The following is a 19,952-nucleotide window of genomic DNA, read 5'->3' on the forward strand; positions in this document are numbered from 1 at the left end:
TCTGATTGGCCATAGTCGAAGGCATGTAGAGAAACCTGTAGTGATAGCACCCCACAGCCTCACTGATTACCCTGTCTTTTGAGTATTAGTAGACTCAATGTGAAAAATCATTCTGACATGGTGAACAGCTTAAAATGTATTTTTTATAAGGTTGAAAAGGAGATCTTGAGAGAGCAGTTCAAAACCTCTGTAAAGAGGACGTTACTGTTGCAAATGTATTTATTGAATTGGAAACTTCTGGTAATCTGTTGGACTTGTGACCCCTGTTATATCAGTTACTGGAGTGTCTCCTGTTTGAGACGAAGACCAAGTTTGATTTCTGCTTTTAAAGTAATTCAGGAAAAAAAAAAAAAAACCTGTACTGAAACCACTGTAGCACATTGAATAAAACAAAGAAAAGATTGGCAGGGACCGTATATGCCAAAAAAGCTGCTCACTCATTGGTAGTCCAGAAGATCCACCTATCATTTTCTATACATGAGGAAAAGAAACTTTTCCCCTACTCATGCTCAGTGACCACTCTATTCTAATGAAATGCATAGAGTTGTAAACCTTACAGTACAGTAGAGGGTGCAGGGGTTCTGAGCATTTTGGAATCCACCTTCTTTACTGTGCATGTCATACTCTTCATTTGTAAAAACAGGGAGCCTACCTGAGTCATTGCGTAGGTAGGAGGACATGGCTGGGATGAGGCAGGACTGGATCAGCAGCTCCTGCAGCACTGCTGGCAGCGCAGAGCTATTGTGAGTTCTGTTCTCTGCTGAAGAAGCCTCAGCACTGGGGCAGCTACAGGAGCCAGACGGGTTGATGTAGCTTGCCAAGACCTAGTGAAAAACAACATTGAAATAAGATTGGTTCCCAATTAAAGTTGCTTACATTGAGAAATATAGGCACTAGGCACAGACTTAAGATGACCTGCTTTGGAACAGAGCCAGACTTGGACAATCCCTGTCCACAAACATGCTGTGTCATCACTGTCTGCTTAACTATGATCTGTTCTGTAACTCCCTGTCCAACAAATGTCCATCTTGATCTAGATTAAAATGTAACAGGTATACTATTCAGAGGAATCAACTTGTCAAAATGTGTAAGAGAATAATCCATTTCAATGGTAAGAAAAGTGCAATCCAAGGCATGTAGTTTGGATGAACCTGAAACCAACACATCACTCTTCTTATCTCGATGCTCAAAGCCTCGTCTTAAGCACTGCCGCAAAGACACATCTCAGGGCATTAAGGTGACTTGTAGATACTGTGTCTACTGGGGAGTTATAGAGATAAAAAGACTAAACATTGTTCTGTTTGATATAAACTGTGTGACCCTGTTACCTTTATAAATGAAAAGCCTTGAATGAAGCCTTACCTGTAGTAAGCAGGTGACATGTTCCTCCTCTAGCCGTTGTTTGGTGAGGGCCTGCTCCACATCCCAGCCTGAGGCAGTGGATCCAGTGCCAAAACCAGTTCCTTTAGCCCAGTACAACTGCTGTTCCTCACTGGTGCCCCCACCATGGCAACTGGACATCTGCGGCTGTCAATGCAGACAAAGAGAAAACTCAATATGTAGTTTAAGAAGTATGACCTATCCGAGTTGGGTGAAATTGTTGGACGACTATGGATTCGAAAGCGGTTTTATCTATCACAGCCAACATGAGTAAAAACAAAACCCAGTAATGTCATTTCAGTCAAGGCTTGATGTTTTCTTGGATGTGCAAAGCCGTAGGTCTCATCTCACGTCTGTGCTCAGATCACAGCAAAGAAAGTGGGGGTCTCAAGGACAGTCACTGCCACAGTGACAAGTCTTTGGCTCACGTTCAAGTTATTGTCCTTGTGATCTGTACTTGGCTCTGACAACTCCATAAATCCACACAGAGTTGGGAAAGGGAGCAAGAGAACGAAGCAGATCTGGTTCAGAAGCTACAGACCACAGCTTCCAGGAGATGGTTTGTCATTATTATTAAGCAAGCCAGGAGGAGAAAGTGTAATCAAAATGCATGCATCGTTTTTCCTGAACAACAAGACAGACTTTGCAGGCTGAAAGTATTAGATTATTATAAACAAAAGGTTGCTGGTTTCTCATTGTTAAAATTTCAAGGATATCCATCGTTTCAGACATACACTCCACAATTGGGCCAAAATTTCAGGCTGCAACAGTTCTGGGCCCAAAGTCTTGATAGGGTTTCCTAACCACTTATCATTCAAGCAGAACAATTCAGCTATTTGTCAGGGGTTCACTGGGTGATATGCAAAAGCAGTATTACCCATTAATTACCTAGACTGTAATTAATTAATTAATTACGAGTAATTACTTATAATTGTGGCAGGCCGCCACATCACAATTTGATAATTATAACATAAAGGATCTTTAACTTTTGTGCCATTGCTTCTTTAAAGAGCTGGGTTCAACACTCAGCCAACTGTGTCTTTCTTTCTTTTTAATATATTGACAAAAGACCAATTTGTCATAGTTGGACTGCCCATTGTTTATACATATTAAAGTAATTAAAAATGCTTGGCTTGTTTTAAGAAAAGAGATTGTTTGTTCAGGGCTTCTGTTAAATGTTTCTGTAAAAGTCTAGGCAATGACTGAAGGTGTAGTGTCAGTTAAAGAGGGATTTAAATTAAATCAAAGTTAAATAGTCAAGCCCAGCTGACTTCTTCTTGAACACTAAGAGTGAAAAACAATGTCTGCATGCGTGTAAGTCTATTCTTTTGTCCTTGTATTTTTTTCCCTTTTAAATCAAATTAATGACACAATCACACACTGAGGACATTTCTGCATTTCAGAGGCCAATCTGGCAGGTATTTTCTTCCTCAAAGGGACAGCTCGAGAGAGGGAACAACCATGGTCAGCTGAAGATCTTTATGAATACCAGAATAACTCTGTGTGCGTGTGTGTGTGTGCATGTGCTAAGCATTTATGTCAGTACGTGGCCTATACCTCAGAGACACTGGTGCTGGCATTGGGGTTACGGGGGGCGTGGTGGCTCAGAGCTGACAGACAGGCCAGGATGAGGTGGATGGCACCGATCTCCAGAGCCATGCGGCGTAGGAGTACACCATCATCAGTGGTGAGAGGAGTGCTGCTGAACAATGCACGCAGGACATGGAACGGCAGAGTGGGCAGCACATTGGCTGACGGAGACTGCAGTATGTGACCTAAGGGGCAACAAAGTATACAATTAAATCTGAAAACCAAAAGCATTTTTGTTTAGGTTTGTGTTTTAGACAATATCAAAATCATCCACTGTGAGTTTTACCGTAACATTTTAAACAGATATTTAAGAGAAAAATGAAGTAATAGTAGTAACTTCTTTCATCTATTTAAAAGAAGCATTTTATACTAGCACTAACAAACATAATTTGAATGCTGACAAGTTTCTATTCTTTTACAACTGATATGAGTTATTATAACTGTCTCAGGCTAGATATATAACATTGGTGGAAAATATATAACTATTAAAATGTTTTTCTACCATTTCACGGTGCCCTTACCGTCGTACACAAACTTCTTCAGTGTGTATATTACTGAAAAGTTGTGAATTGTATTTACGCCCTTTTTTCTTCTCCATAAAGACTAGCCGCTTTCAGACATCTCCAGAGAATTGGGACCAGACTCCGCAGTTTGCCTCTAACACAGCATAAAGCAGCGGGGAGTTCTCTGCTCAGACACATTCACAAAAGTAAAAAATTCTCAACATGATTCAGGTGGGAGGTGGTGCAGCAGGCAGCGACAGGATGTAAGATGTTAAATCTATCTTGACATCTTCCTCTGCTTCTTCCGTTTATGTGTATGGCACCACCTTTTCCAGGGTAGATGTTTGTTTTCTTTTTGTTTTCATTTTTGAGTCTGACGCTTGTTAGAAGCGTTATCAACCCCCCCCCGCCTCGAAACTGCAGAGTATCCCCGGATCTCAGTGCATGTCTGAAAGCAGCATTTGTCTCTTTCTGACATCATTCAACAAAGCTTCTCATTTAGAGGAGATGTTAAACAAACTCAGATGGAGAACTGTTTTAAAATGTTCAGAGACATTATTAATATTAGAAGCATGCTGTAAAACAACATCGGATGTAAAACTGTTGGTGACTTACTGCCCTCTCCATCATCGGTGACTCCGAGAACTAGACGCAGAAGACACTGGGCGTGCTTTCTCTCCTTCAGCAGCACTTCTGCATACCCCGGCAGGCGCAGAAAAAGACCAAAGGCCGCCAGCGAGTGGGCGGGGATGGGTGACATGGTCTGCACAGAGGATGAGGATGACGAGGACGATTGGGACTGCTGCTTGTTGATAGGAGGTGGTTCGGTGGCGATGGCCTCCGGCGCCTCATACACCAGCTCTCCCGACTGCTCAATGGTTACCCACTCAAACTGGTCGCTGTCCTTGGGCTTCTCCTGTGTGGCTGAGGGCACCACTGGGGCACTGACCTGAGAATGACAACCCGGTAGAGCGGAGGGTCACTTTAGCGATGATTAAGAGGTGTGGATATGAGACAATGCAGACAGGTGTGTTTGCTGTAAGAGAGCAAGAACTCTGCAGTTTCAAGATGTTTAGAGAAGAGACTGGTTTCTTTACATGCTGCAAAATGTACTATTTCAATGAATTTTTCACTTCCCCAGCTAATAAAGATAGACAACGACAAACATATTCCAGATCAAAGCAAAAGCACAATTTCATCCTTATTAAATCATGGGGAGCCTTTTTGCAGGCGACAGAGCCATTCTAGCATAAATATCAAAGTGACGAAAGGTCATTCTTGACCTTGGAATGAGTCAGACAAAACAATCCCAACTTAAAGGGATAGTTCACCCCCCCAAAAAAATATTTCAAGTTCATAAGGTCAATATTTGGGTCGACGTTAAGTTCCACTTACTATTTTTTCTACAGCTTTCAACCATACCACACCGTTTTTATCAATGGATAAAGTTTGTTCCTTTATTAAAAAAATAGATGTGTTGACATGAGCTTAGTAGCCGCTAATTATTTTTTTCAAACCTCAGCAACCTGCTATGTGTGAAGGGTGCAGGTGCTGGTCATGTGTTGGTGTGGTGACTGTTCTTGACTCACACTGTGACTTTAATACCAATCAATCATATTCCGAATGTAACCGTCTATCTCACTATTGTTGGTGGCCATGTTCATGACTTCATGGTCACAATTTACCATCTTCTAATGGCTACTTCTTGCAGAATAATGCTCCATGTCACAAAGTGAAAGTCTCAAACTGGTTTAGGAGCATGACAGTGAGTTCAGTGAAAATCAGCGACCTCCATCCAAGTCATTCTATTGATTCTGTGAAGTTGCATTTAAAAATATGTTTTGGATCTCTCGTAGGCTTAAGGCCAAGATAAGTGAAACAATCCTTCACTACACGGATTTGGTTTGGATCTGTCCCCATTTGTAAGGATGAAGGATTTTGGATCATTATATAATAATATGACCCATTCTATGAATATATCCCCAAATCCAAACTTCCTGAGAGTCTCAATCAAATAGGGCCACTCTATCATGTCAAACGCTTCGTGCGCATCTAAAGAAAGTATAGCAGGATTATCATCTTTGTCATGAACAGCGTACATAACATTTAAAATTTTGCGGATATTACAAAAGGAGTACCTGTCTGGAACAAAACCTGTTTGGTCTGGGTGGATTATGGTTGCTAATGGTTGCCCAGCCTTTTTGCCAATACTTTTGATATTATTTTCAAATCACAATTTAGCAGGGCAATGGGCCTGTAGTTACCAGGATCCGTTTCATCTTTATCTTTTTTTAATAGGACACAAATATTTGCCTCAGTCAATGAGGCTGGGAGCATCCTGTTTTTAAAAGTATCGCAAATCATTCTCATTAATATAGGTGTTAGAGCATTTTGAAAAGCCTTGTAAAACTCTGGTCCAAACCCATCCGGTCTGGCTGCCTTTCCAGAAGGGAATGCTTTTATTGCCTCCTGTACCTCAGATGACGAGAAATTCAAGTCCAGATTGTCCCTGAAGGCAGCATCCAATTGTGGGAGTTTAAGCGATTCGAAGAAAAAATCTAAGTCTTCCTGTGTAGCTGTCGATTTGGATGTGTAAATATCTGAGTAAAACTCCTGAAATCGATTGTTGATATCCTTTAAGTCAGTGAGCATAAGGCCAGATTTGGATTTAATTTTATAGATGGCTCGTTTCACTTGACAAGTGACAAGTTGTGAGTACAGTACAACCTTTGTTGTTCTAGAATGGTGTTCCAAATAAAATGAAGGCCGTGAGAGTACATTGATATGCCTTTGATAAAGAGTTGAGCCCTTCTTGGCTGTGAGTCTCACCTGTTGAATGACATCAGGGTAGAGCATAGGTAGTCTCTCTGCGATGAGGGCTAGGCCACCCATGCCTGCAAAGACCTGCAGTGGTGACTGGATGGGGTTGGTCTCCAACAGGGAGTCATCAGTGGCGGCATCCAGACATTCTTCACTGGCCAACATTGGTTCGTCCTCAGGACAGCTGTTCAGTGTGTCATAGTGGTCCACTGCAAGGAGAGCAAAAAGAGGACCTGTTGTATGTTCATGCACTGTCTGGCATCCAGGAGCATTGTATATTGATCACCTACATCTACCATAAGGAGAATCTAAAATCTGAGAAAACAGCACTGTTTTTCTTCCTTTTTTTTATGGATTGGCTTAGTGTAGTAAAGTAAATCTCAAACAGCTTGTATCTTGGGATATTGGACTGCTGATTTGTTCGCAAAGAGACTCTGAACAAGACTTGGATGTTGATATTGTCATTAAACTAAATTGCCAAATATGATTGAATAAACTAAGATTGTTTGTTTTTCAAGAGAAATCTCAAATGAATGCTTCAAGGAGAATATCTGTGTTCCAGGAACAGAAGTTCATTCTTGACTGATCTGAACCAGAGTGTTAAATCCTTATGCAATCGCGTCCCGTATTCGGGACGCAAGGTGTGTTTTTTTATCGATCAGCGTCAAACATTTGTATTTAAAGAACTGTGTCGTACAGCTAGGTACTAATGCCACATATCTGTAGAAAGCTAAGATTCTTCTGATTCCACTGATGTAAACCATTTAAAGATCCGATCACCACAGCCGATACAATCAACGTAACAGTCAGACAACTTACCAAAAAAATTATTAAGACAGTCGACGTCACTCACCTAAGAAGCATGATATTAATCCACAGATCGATAACATTCCAACAAAAACGGTGTTGGTACATTGATAAAGGTCCAGACGATCGAATCCAGTAACATAATCACTCCATAGCACACTATTTCATCAAAGAATAGCCACAGCCAGCTAATGCGTAATCTCAGAGTAGCCAGCAGCTAAGTGCCAACTTTGACTTTTTTTCCGTCCTAACTTCTATTAGAAGGTAAACAAAGCGGCTCTCTGGATTTCAAAATGGAGGGTGCACTCTAACCTTTAGATGGACAGCTCATTCGACCCAATTGGAGAAGGCAGGGGTTGTCCACATTCGGCAAAAGCCAACGAGAGCCCTCGTTTACAGACAGTGCGCGCCCTTCTTCTGACGTGGCGAGGCTCAGCCAACTGCAGTCGATTTTTGTTATGACTGACTTATCGTTTAGCCTATTACATTTTCCAGGAAGTACATGTCCTCCGCGACCTGGTAGATAACTATCAACACACAGCAAGTCACTGCACAACAGCGAACACGTGCTTCCAGAGCATCTCATCTCCGTGCGTAACAGTAAGTGAGCACTGGTTTTGAGATCGGTGCGTAAAAGTTCGGGGGCGTTGCTGTGAGATCCGTGTGCAGAATTCAGTCTTGCTATGGAGCGTTTTGAAGCTACACTATGGAGAAACGTTTATGAAAATGAAAGTTGACGACCGAACAAGTAAAGGGATCTGTGTTATCGGCGTGACAGCGACAAGTCTGATGATGACGTATCAGAGGAAGACAGCGACACGTCGTTTGACTACGAGGCAGACGCCATGTTTCAGGAAGGACGAGACATTACTCTTGACAAGTACGTATTTTATTATAATAAATAACTAGATTACTGTGTGTGTGTTCGTGTGTTTTTTTAGGATTTGCTGTTGATTAGTAAAAGGTGTGGATTTAGATGTGGGAGATAATAGTTGTCTTTGTTTGAGAATTAGAATGTGCATATAGATGGTGGAGAGATGAGTGTGCCTTTGTGTGTCGAGATGAATGTGAACAGATATGCATATAGTTGTAGGTGTGGTGCCTCTGTACGGCTCTTCTAACAGCTCCCGACTAATTTTTCTTTTCCCACATAGGTCCATCGAGGTTCATGGGTGCTGACATCCTGATAGGGCACTACAAAGTCCTCCACAAGCCTCCTCCTGCAGTCGTGACTGCTACAATGGCTGGCATGTATCCAAAAATTTGAAAGATGTATATTTGAATAAATTTTTAACCATATGACCAGTTTTGTCTCCTTTATATAAAAGTATGATTTTTGGTGAAAAAGTAGCCTTTTTAGCCTATTTGGTTACCATGGGTACCAAGAGTCCTTTGGAGCATCCAAATGACCTTTTTGGAAAACGCCTCGACATGCCCTTAGTAAAACATCTGTAAAATATTCATTTTCTGTGGTATTGTAGTCAAATTTGAACTTGGGCTAGTCAAGGCTTTATGCTAGAGTCCCATTATGTTCTTCAGCTCATAAGTCCCAGCTAGAGTCATCAGCAGGCATCTGTTTACCAAAAATATTCAGGCGAAAATAAAAACCTTCTACCTCACTGTGTGCCAACTGCTATTACTCAATGCCAGGAGCAGTTAGATTGATTCTGACTGTTGGGGGGGAAAGTCCAGGATGTTACTTTTCAAAAGAGACCAAGATCATGCATGTACTCCAAATAGTTCAAGAACAGCATTCAATTTAATTTTGGCGTCCTCAAACAGGCGTTTTAGGCGAATTTCACCCGTTTCTTAAGAGGTTAATATGCTCTGAGGTATGAACATACAGCTGCCACTTCCAGTTCAGTGAAGGAAACAGTAAAGTATTATGTTGTTATGGTGTCAGCCAGTAAGTCAGTCAGCCATGTTTTTTAAGGCAAAATTTGTATAGAGGTTATTGTTGGATTAGCAGCTGGCCTTTCCTGTTTGAACTGTGATGGATGCAGACGTCTGTTACTTATAAAGGACAATGTTTTTGTTCTCTTATATTCTATTTCAGTTATTTTATGCATTTATTTTTTTACTTTAATAACCACAGAAAAAAAATCTACACATTTGCACTTTAACAGGCTTCAGATTCTTTCAGGCACTTTCATTCACTCTTCAATATTAAACTATGGGGTTTATCACTAAAGATTTACATATCTCTCTCTGCCATTGTTTAAATAGGCAAACACAACGCAAGACGAGGAGAAAGGAGAGCCGGGAAGAAGATAACAGCTTCCAATATCCACATTGTGTCTTCATCACTGGCACTCAATAATAGAGCTTCATGTTTACAGTTGTAGCTATGCAACCCTCAGATGAAATGTGATGATGAAAAAGAGACTGATGCCCTTGTTTACACATAAGATATGGCAAGGAAGACAAAGTCAGACGATGTAATGAAGGGTCACACCCCTCGTCCACCAGCACTAACCCACCACCTTATTATTATGAAGGTATGGCCTCGCTGTTTTATCATTATCATTGATAGGTCATTTTCGTAAAGCCACTCATCATTTCTTACAGAGGAGAAAATTAGCGGATGATTTATTGCTCTCTGCGCACTCTCCACCGCACATTCTCAGAGATTACTGTGTCTGAAATTACAAAACAGGAGTAGAGAATGCTCCTGTCTTCAAGCAGGCGAGGACAAGAGTGTCAATTGGCAGCTTTACAGAGGCTAATGAAACTTCGACCATATGATGGGCTCAAATCCAAGAAAAACTATGGAGGCTAATATGTGAGTGCTTTTGTTTTACAATTAGACTAAAAACTTAAAAAAGGTAGCCCATCATTTTAGCAATGCAATTATTGGACACAGGAGGAACAGTTTAAGAAAAAGGGATTACAATCAATAGTGAATGGTTTTGTATTTATATAGCGCTTTTCTAGTCTTGATGACCACTCAAAGCTCTTTACAGTACAGTTTTACATTCACACACATACATACAGTGCATCTATTCGCAGCAGTTTGTTATTCTATGGGGGGGCATTCGGGGTTCAGCATCTTGCCCAAGGACACTTTTTATACTATTTCAATTTTATTTTTTAGGTTGTAATTACTTGAGCATTGCTAGAAGAGAGGCTGTGACCCAAGCATTTCACTGCCAGCGACTGCTTAAGGTTATTGTTGTGCATTTGATAATAAAAATCTTGAATCTTGAATCTTCGGCATGCAGATTGGTCAGACTGGGAATCCAACTGCCGACCTTCAGGTTGAAGGACGACCCCTCTACCCCTCAGCCACCAATAGTGCCTACATTTCCTACAATGCAGAGTTTTTACTCAGGTGACATTTATCAGACTTTATGCAGCTCCCTCTGGAGACACCAAAGGCTTCATACAACCTGTTTTACATAAGCAAGATTTCTCTCTTCCTTAAAAAACTTAGATGTGATATTTTGGAGGAACCCACTTAAAAAAATATATATTTTGTGAAAAACCTGTTCAAAATTTTAAACTCTGCTAAAATACTTTAAAACCTCATAACATTTAATTTCCACCTGCTGGAAGGCTCAGTTGTGAATCCAAAGGAAATTTGTCACCATCGCAATCTGGGGTCACTGCCTTATTTCCCTTCGTGTATCAGCCATAAAAGGGGTTTCAGGGAAGGAGAGGTTTTTGTGGCCATTTGTAAGGGAATGGTAGTTTAGTTGAATGTTGCGCATGTAAGTGGTTTAAAGAAGACAGCAGTCATCTCTTTCAGAGGAATGGCACCTGGGCTGGCTCATACGTATACACACATATATATTCATTAAGGCTGCAAGGTATTAGAAAAACATGCAATATGCAAGAGGTTGTTTAATTGCTACTGACGTGGGGGCCAGGGACTGCTCCACAGCCGGGAGAAGGCGCACAGCCTGGCCAGCGTGCCACCAAGTCCGGGATGCACAACTCCACTAAGTCCACCTATAGTGTTAATTTAAAGTCTTATCTAACATGTTTTTACCGTGAAAAGTAATTTTTCTATGCAGCTTATAGCCGCTCTGTCAGTAATTAATTGCTCCTCTCTGTGTCTATCATTTGAGCCTTGAGCTGCGCCAACTTCACTGAACCAAACACCATCTCCTCCTGCACTCAATACATTGACTAAAGGCCGATATGTGCTTCTCCGAGTCCGTTACAGACGGACGGATCGGACGGACACTTTTTGATTTATAGTTCTCCGTTGCTGAAAACAATTGGGCGCCAGAACAGTAGGTGGCGCAACGGAAGACGAGCTTAGGGAAGCCTACCTCATGAGTTCCCAGAAGAAGTCCACGTTCATTATTTACCTGCTCCTGGTTTTTCACACACACAGTGTACGATGTCAACTCAATAAAATAAAGTGACACCCAGCGGGTCATAATGCTGATGTTATCGTTTCTTAGCGCAGCGGTTCCCCGATCTTGTTTCCGAACTGCGTTGTTAATTCAACAGCTTGAAGCTACATGGAGGCAGCTAGCTTCCACCCCCAGCTTCCACACACAGTCAGCAGGGACTCCGAATACTAACTACTACCAAATGTTTGCTTCTAAGCTGTCGGTGTTTGAGAAACACTCTCATGATAGCTGTGGAATTAAAGTCGTGACAGCATGTTTTTTCACAGTTACCACCGCAGTTAGCATGGTGGCTGGGACGCTAGCGCCGTTATGAAAGTTCGTTATAACCGTATGTGACCGTACACACATGCCGTCAGGGCTCTAACCAGCCACCGTCAGCCGGACAACGCCGCTGGCTTAACACACTTGTCACATTAAATCGTACAATCGTAGTTGTGTTTGGGTTTATTGTGATATAGGAAATGAAACAGGAAGTTTGAGGTCCGGAAATGATGTCGTTCCGAAATACTGTTGTTAGAAGAACAATTATAGCCAATGGCTATCCGTAGGCTCTCCGCCATGCCGACGTGTAGTTAAGGCCTCAGTATGCTTCTCCGAGTCCGTTTCGGAATGACGGACGGACGGATCGGACGGACCCTTTTTGATTTATAGTTCTACGAGCCTTTTTGTTGTGAAAACAATTCCCCGCCAGAACAGTAGATGGCGAAACGGAAGTCGAGCTGAGACAAGCCTACCTCATGAAGTATATAGAAGAAGTCCACGCTGGTTTATTTACGTCCTCCCGGCTCCTCACACACAGTGAAAGATGGTAACAGAAAAAGGATGTTGATGACGCGACAGTTTTTGCTGAATAAAGTGACACCCAGCGGGTCAAAATGCTTTTGTTATCGTGTCTTAGCGCAGCGGTTCCCCGGTCTTGTTTCCAAACTGCGTTGCTAATTCAACAGCTGCAACAGCTTGAAGCTACACGGAGGCAGCTAGCTCCCCCCAGCTTCCACACACACAGTCAGCACGGACAGCCGATACTAGCTACTACCAAGTGTTTGCTTCTAACCTGACGGTGTTTGAGAAACAGTGTCATGAGCCGTGGGATTAAAGTCAGCGGGTTTTTGCGCTGTTCCCACCGCAGTTAGCATGGTGGCTAGCCCGCTACCCCCGTTATCAAAGTTCGTTATAACCGTATGTGACCGTACACACATGCTGTAAGTGCTCTAACCAGCCACCGTCAGCCGGAAAACGCCGCTGGCTTAACACACTTGTAACATTAATCATAGAGTCGTAGTTGTGATTTTGGTTTATTGTGATGTAGGGAATGGAACAGGAAGTTTCCATTCCGAAATGCTGGCGTTAGCGGACCAATCACAGCCAAGTGCTATCCGTGGGCTGTCCGTCATTTCGACGTGTAGTTAGAAAAATGAGAGCGGCACGAAAAGCTCTCCGAGGAGGCACGGAGAGGGCGTTCCACGTTGGAGAGGGCGGTCCTATCTGTCCGTGTCCGTCAAAACGCAGAAGCATACATTGGCCTTTAGACAAATCTGAGCTGCACGAAAAGCTCTCTGTGGCTCTCCGTGGAGCCCCGGAGAGGGCGTTCCACGGCAAAGAAGGTGGTCCTATCTGTCAGTGTCCGTCAAAACGGAGAAGCATAAATTGGCCTTAAGTTCACAATGATTGTTGTTTTTACCCAGACTGAGTTTACACGTGTCTGATCACACTATGAAAAGGCAGAGGTGATGTGAACTGAGGACACCTCCATTAAATCCTGACATATGAGGAGAGTTATAGACACTGGAATGGATTTTTAAAGCAGCACAAACCATTAAGGATGCACCTGCACTTTCAAAACTACTATATATCCACATGATTTCCAATGACAAAAAGGTCTAACAAAGTGTCATTCCTCCTCTTCCGTTCAAATGGTTCTGTGTTGGAGTAAGTCCAATTTATGGTCCTTAACAGGTTCAGTAGCTGATGGATTAATGGGTGGAGGCCACATGATGAGTGGTATTTCAGTGTCGCTGCTTGCTCAGATTCAGAACTTATGGTCCAAGAATGGGAGCAGGACTTGTGTCAGATTAAGAACCGAACAACCAGAGCATTGACTTTATTTGTGGGAATATTTATTAAGGCTGTCAAAATAATCACTGAAATACTGAAACAATGCCACAGCAAAAAAATAAAACATCAGGAGAAGTTATGGAATAATAGATGATAGAATATGGAAGAGAGAGACCCCAGTGTTTCGCACAGAAATAGGTCTTATCCTGGGAAGTAGCTCCAGATAATGGGTTGTCAGACGTTTGAGGGTTAAGTATAGTGATTTCCGAGAGAACAAGGAAGCAGTGATGTGCACCTGAATGACAAGTACACAAAAGACGGCAGCTCCAAGGTATGTAGACAACTAAAGCAGAAACCCCCTTTTTTGTGCCGAGGATGACAGTTATTTAATGTTGAGCATTTCCGTCAATGTTCACACTTTGGGTCAATATTTAGTTAAAATTTCAAACTCATTAATAGATCAACATAGATCAACTGAAAAGAAATGTTACGTTGTTTTTTTTACCTTTTTCAGTGCGTAGCCTCTTGAAGGAGTCCGTCTTGGAAAGGCCAGGGTCAGAGATGACCTTGGAGCCCAGTTTGACTGTCAAATTGATGGACTGGTATCCCTGTGGCTGCTTACGGTCATACAGGAGCGTCAGTAGCTGGGCCAGGGTCATCTCAGGAGGAAGGGGCTGACCTGATAGGGTAAATACAAAAATCCACTTCGTACAAGAGCTATGGCTGCTGAATTTCAGTGTTTAACACAGAACAAAACCCAAACCCCTGCTGCCAGACCTGAGTGAGCATGTTAACTTTGCATCTGCACATTTAGTACCTGGAAGCAGCTTGTGGTAGAGGTGGAAGACAGGCACACTAATGGTTTTGGCTGAGGGGTCCACACCAGACGAAGCAGTCAACTTGTCGCTCATCACACGTCCCCGCCTTGATGGAGGTCGGGGAGGGGTTGACAGAGCCCGTTTGGACTGGGACTTTAAGCCTGATAGCAGAGACAGTCATTAAGGACACATCCAGATTCTGCTAATTTTGTTCTTGCCAACAGAACTCAAGGTTCATTTTTGATTTGATCCAAATATTGATCTTGGAAGCTACCAACAGCTGATAAAGTGTGCCAGTATGACATATCTATCAATCAGATTTATTTATAGCATCAAATGAAACATATTACATTGTATGATTGTCAGCACAGGGTGTTGCAAATCTATGGACACTGCTTTCTCCATTGTTGCAGAACAGAGCTTTGTGCAGGTGCAATTTTGGCACTCTTTAAGAGAAAGAGTTGTGGAGGAACAAAATCACAACCAATCTGACCAAAGCCTGAAGATTTGACTTGGGTTTGGTTCAGGTCAACATCAAAATCGATGCAAAAGAACCCCAGATATAGGATTTTTATATATTTATAAATCAGTAGAGTTCCTCTGTTTTCTGTTGCTTCCTTTCCTCTGACATCTGAGACACAATCTCATTGTTAAAAGCAAATAAGTGGATGCTTTGATTTCTGCTTCTTTTGTCAAAATGCAACTGTCAGAGCATCTGCCGTTTATTATTGCAATTACTTTTTATTTTATTCTTGCACGGTGAATTGTGCAGCCTTAGTACATGTTGGCTTTAGACCTTGCTTTGAAGTAGCTGTGTTTCTTTTGAAAATCACCACTCACTTCCAATGGTGTCAGCCCCTGAGGACTTTAGAAAAAACACACGTTTGTGGGATATTTGTGGGTAAACAATCTACTCAATTTCCCTTTTCCTTTGATAGCTGTGTACAGATTGGACAAGATATGGTAACCAGCTGGGGTAAGCTAATAAGCTACTGAATGATCAATGGGGGGGTTAGGGTTAGGAACGGAACCAAGTACCTGAGGCCACAACAACACTGTAGTTGTCTTGGAAGCCGCTGTCTGCTTTCATCTTCTCCCTCTCCTCATGGTTCTTTTTCTCCTTGTCCTCCTTCTGCTCGTTGATCAGCTTGGCTGTAATGCTGGGTGTGTCTGTGTGAATCATGAAGACGGAATGAGACAGATGACTAATTTAAACTAAATTTGGGTTAGGGTTAGGGTTAATTAATTTGAGAGTTGAAAGAGTAGAGATTTTCTATTAGAATCTGCAAGATCAGAATCTACATAAAGACACCAGCAGTAGATGTTGCATCTGTCTCACACACACAAACATGCACACACGTTTTTAAAATTCAATGATTTGCATTGAAGGGACTTTCTTCTTGTCCCTATTTAGAAGACAAGCCCCCAGGTGACAATGTTAACAGATTTAGGTCCCCACAACAGGAGTCATAGTAATAGCCATAACCCCGCTCCCCCCACACACAAATGAAGCAGTAATGTATCAGTCCTTCTATCAACTGTTGAAGGTCAAATAGGCAATTACACACCAACAAGTAACACTGTAGCTTACAGCTTTCCTTAAAAAAGTAGCACTAATGTCAACTAAATGTATTAAGTGACTAATTAATCAATATGAGCGAGAATAAGAATATGTCTATCCATGACGATTAGTAGCTTTTCTTGGGCGTTAGAACTTAGTTGGATAACAACAAATCAGATACAAGGAGAGAGAGACAACTCTCAAATTAATAGCCCAAAGAAAATATAACGTGTGTTGGTTATATAATGTATTTTAACTAAAATGACACCCCAACAATAATGATCTTACAAATGTGTTCTTATAACAATTAAAGACTGTATTTGTATTACTAGACAGAATATACACAAGAGCTGTTCCTTTTGATCCTGTTTTCGTTTCGAAGTCTGGCTCATTGTACATTAGGGCTGTAACGATTCTCCAAATCCACTGTTCGGATTATACCTCATTTTGTTTTGTCTTTGAGTATGTGTGTCTCCTGCAGTCAGAGTGTGATTTGACACACATATTCAACATGCCCTCCTCACTTAAACTTACCAGACACCCGGTCCAGGACTTCAGCCAGCGTGGTGGAGATGGGCAGATGGAGGGTGCGGTACTTGTGGCCTGCGCCATACATGGGATGCTGGATCAAGTGGCTTGTTGCATTGATGCGTCCTTTGTATAACTAAGAACAGAAGATACAGAACAAATTATTTCTTAGACATAATGATTAGCTGAGCTCCAGGAACTTTGTGTGCTGAAGGTAAAAACATTGAAATATATGGTCAATATAGGTCATTTTCTCATCAGATATGGACCTTTCTATTGTTTTTAAATATTGAATATTGGTTAATCTCTGAAATTCACTGAAAAAATCTAAAACCTTTCCCCAGGAATAGCGGTGGATCTTGGGATTTCAGCATGTATGTGCCTGTGTTTGCAATGAACTAAATACTAACATGCTTTTATTCAGCAGGTATAATGCTAACCATGTGCCTGCAATTAAAACCATGGCAGTAGAGAAAAAAGATGACATAAGTCATCTAGTTTCCAATCATTGATTCCTTCTTTGGTTACAGTGAAGGTTGCAAATAAATTGTGACATGTCATCCCACCAAATCTGCCCCCCACCCACCAGCCTTCAAACACTTACAGGGTAAGATACAAGCCACGCTATCCACCAACCAAGTTCAGGCTGTTGATGGGAATAATATTTGCAGGTAAGAGGTCATAGAGTAGTGGAGAAATGGAAATCTTCACCTGATGAAGGAACTAGATGTAAAGAGAACTACAAATGTCTGAAAACTCAGGGGTTCAAAGGAAGGACAATAAATGCCTTAGTCCAATAACAGATATTCCAGTTTGGACTTCAGTGGTGGACAGAGCGCTGGACCAACCAACTGACCCTGAGACTGACTATCATATCTAGAGAAACTAAAATGTTTGATCAAATTTGTATTTTCTTGTGCACTTGTTAAAATTCTGACCTCAAGGTGATGCTGTAAGAGGAGGGGGTCACAGAGTTAATACCCTCAGTAGAGTAAAAATCTATATAAAATATCATGGCCATTTCAGTCTGACTGGAACACTGTTCAGGGAAGGAAGCCTCTTCTTCATACTGCTGCAGTGTCCCCTTGTGGTCACAGCTGAATGCTATCAGTCATTTACACTTAGTACTAGGGATGCACCGATATGGAAATTCTTGGCCGATACCGATACCGATATTTAAAATAACAATCTGACCGATAGCCGATACCGATATTTGTTTATTTTCTTTTTGTTGTTATTCATTCACCCTTTTGTGCCAGAAAAATAATTAAATCATTATTTAAAAAGCACTATTTAAAAAATGTTCAGCCCTTCATCACTCTTATCTTTTAATGACACAAATTGAATCAGATTTATGAAACAATCTTTGATTTAACTAAACTTTATTTAACAGACATATAATGACCATTTTTCCGCAAGTTGAAATGGTTCCTTGGGATCTTAATGAAATGACTAACATATTTTGGTCAAAATACCACAAGGATTATTTAAAACAGCACCTTTTTACCCTGTCTAAAACAGCCCTGTTAAAGTATCATTATAGAGAACGCTCTTCTCATTCTTTTACGGTAGCAGTATTGCCCGTTTATTATAGGTGTAACGGCTTCTGTGTGTATGACGTATGTGGTCAGTTCCCTTGTTACCTGTGCATGAGACGGATGAATAGAGCCGGTGCACATGAGCATAAAGTACTTAAACAGACGCTACGCTCATACTTTTTAAGTTACACTGCGTGAGTCAAGATAACTTAACAAGCCCTCCTCAGTTTGACCTGTTTTTAGTGTCGGGCATAAATCACATCGCGTCAACACCCACCGTGGCCCTTCGCGATGCTTGTTTTAATTAAATAGTCGGATTCCCCTGGTCCGCACCAGTTCTCAGTCAGCTGCTAGGCGCCAGCCGGAGGGTTCCCCCAGCGGTCGCCGTAGCTGAGGTGATCCGCGAGAAGGGCCCGACACGCGTCCAGAGTCGCCGCCGCCGACCGCCGTACCCGGTCCCCTCCAACGGCCCGCCTTCTGCGCCGGCGATGGACACCGCCCCGCGGTCCAAGAGAAAGAAAGCCCCCGCACAAGCGACGCCGTTAGGCGCCACCGGATGAGGACCTCCCGGTGCCGCACACTGATCCTCTGGCCGCGGAGAGGAGGGCGACGGACGGACTGCTCCCCCAGCTGCGGCACGTGCCCAGCGGTTTTACAACAAATATGAACATCGGCCAATGATATCGGTGAAAGTCAAGTTTATTACCGATAAGCCGATATCAGTAAACAAGGCGAATATCGGCCGCTACCGATGTTCGGCCGATAAATCGGTGCATCCCTACTTAGTACTACACTAACTGTCTTTTCCGTATTTTTAGGCACTCCTTTTCATGCAAGTTATGTGACAAAGTCCAGAATGTATGAAATCATATAACCTAATTTTACCATCTGGATGTTATGTATTTGGAAAAGAGTATTATCCCGTATTATATCACATCTCCTCAAACTTTCATCAAGTAGTTCGTAGTAAAAACAACACACCGTTTACACATTTTACACTGTTTCCCTAGTAAATGGAACACTAAGCACTAAGATGTTTATGTTATATCCGAGCTACCCTGTTAAATAACACTATTTTCAGGGCATCATGCCATGATGAAACAGTTCGAAAGGTGGGGGGGATTAGAGAGAAGAGGAACTGCTTTTTAATGATTTTTTGGGGATTGCATTGGTCATTATAGCCAACATCTCCTCACTTCTATGAGAACACAGAGTGATATAGCGGTTATCTGAAGATGCATAGAAATATTTTGGAAAGCGACAGACCCACAGTCTGTAATTGGAGCATCAAATAAATAATTAATTTTTGCAGTCTTTATAAATGGGTTCCCAATAATAAAGAACACAAAACTAACACCATGTTTAAACAGAATGCAAATCAGGAGCACCAAGTTAGCAGAGCAGCAGTATTAGCCCTGATGTTCCATGTGTCTACACAGAAGGAACTCCGGCACAGTATTGAGTTATAATTTCTCTACTTTTTTGTATCATTCAAATCCAACACACAATCCATGTAGTGATGTGCAAGTGAAAAGAAAAAAGATTAATTATTGGGAGTCCAACTGGCATTTCTTTCTAATCTGAGAAGGAGAAGAAGAGAGAAAATGAACCAACCGGACAGGGAGACTGTAGGAAGACTGTGACCTTCTCATCCTCAAGCATGAGCTGCAGGAAAAGCCGTCGAATGAAGCCTGAGATGTTTCGAGAGATCGGCACGTTGCCTCGCTGGGGTGCAGACTGGAAGAGCTCACAGAGAACCTGAAGCCGAAAACAGTCTTCAAATTATTACTGAGACTGATGAATACATCTCAATGAAAAAAATGTATTGTACATAGTTTCTAAATGATTAAAATAATAGCCCACAAATATTAATACAAGACTAACTAATTATTATAGCTATAGTCTATAGCTGCGTTGAGTTATAAACAAGTCGGCAAATATATATCTCAAATATCAAATCTCAATTTCTAGTGTCTTAAATAAAGCGA

The 19,952-nt window shown here is 41.8% G+C and overlaps 1 protein-coding gene and 1 long non-coding RNA gene across 2 annotated transcripts in view; one reads left to right on the plus strand and one right to left on the minus strand.

Annotated features, from left to right (window-relative positions):
* The window catches only part of birc6 (baculoviral IAP repeat containing 6), a 114,005-nt gene that overhangs the window by 53,779 nt on the left and 40,274 nt on the right, over window positions 1–19,952 (minus strand). Inside the window, 10 exon segments of the mRNA XM_053436916.1 lie at window positions 653–824; window positions 1,363–1,527; window positions 2,938–3,155; window positions 4,089–4,422; window positions 6,303–6,502; window positions 14,025–14,198; window positions 14,337–14,498; window positions 15,376–15,507; window positions 16,433–16,562; window positions 19,579–19,722. Coding sequence (XP_053292891.1) covers window positions 653–824; window positions 1,363–1,527; window positions 2,938–3,155; window positions 4,089–4,422; window positions 6,303–6,502; window positions 14,025–14,198; window positions 14,337–14,498; window positions 15,376–15,507; window positions 16,433–16,562; window positions 19,579–19,722 — 1,831 coding nt within the window.
* LOC128453825 (uncharacterized) lies at window positions 7,853–8,399 on the plus strand. Its single transcript, XR_008341549.1, has 2 exons — window positions 7,853–7,980; window positions 8,255–8,399. It is a non-coding gene; the product is annotated as an uncharacterized LOC128453825 (long non-coding RNA).

The sequence above is a fragment of the Pleuronectes platessa genome, chromosome 12 (genome assembly GCF_947347685.1).
Source record: "Pleuronectes platessa chromosome 12, fPlePla1.1, whole genome shotgun sequence".
NCBI lineage: Eukaryota > Metazoa > Chordata > Actinopteri > Pleuronectiformes > Pleuronectidae > Pleuronectes > Pleuronectes platessa.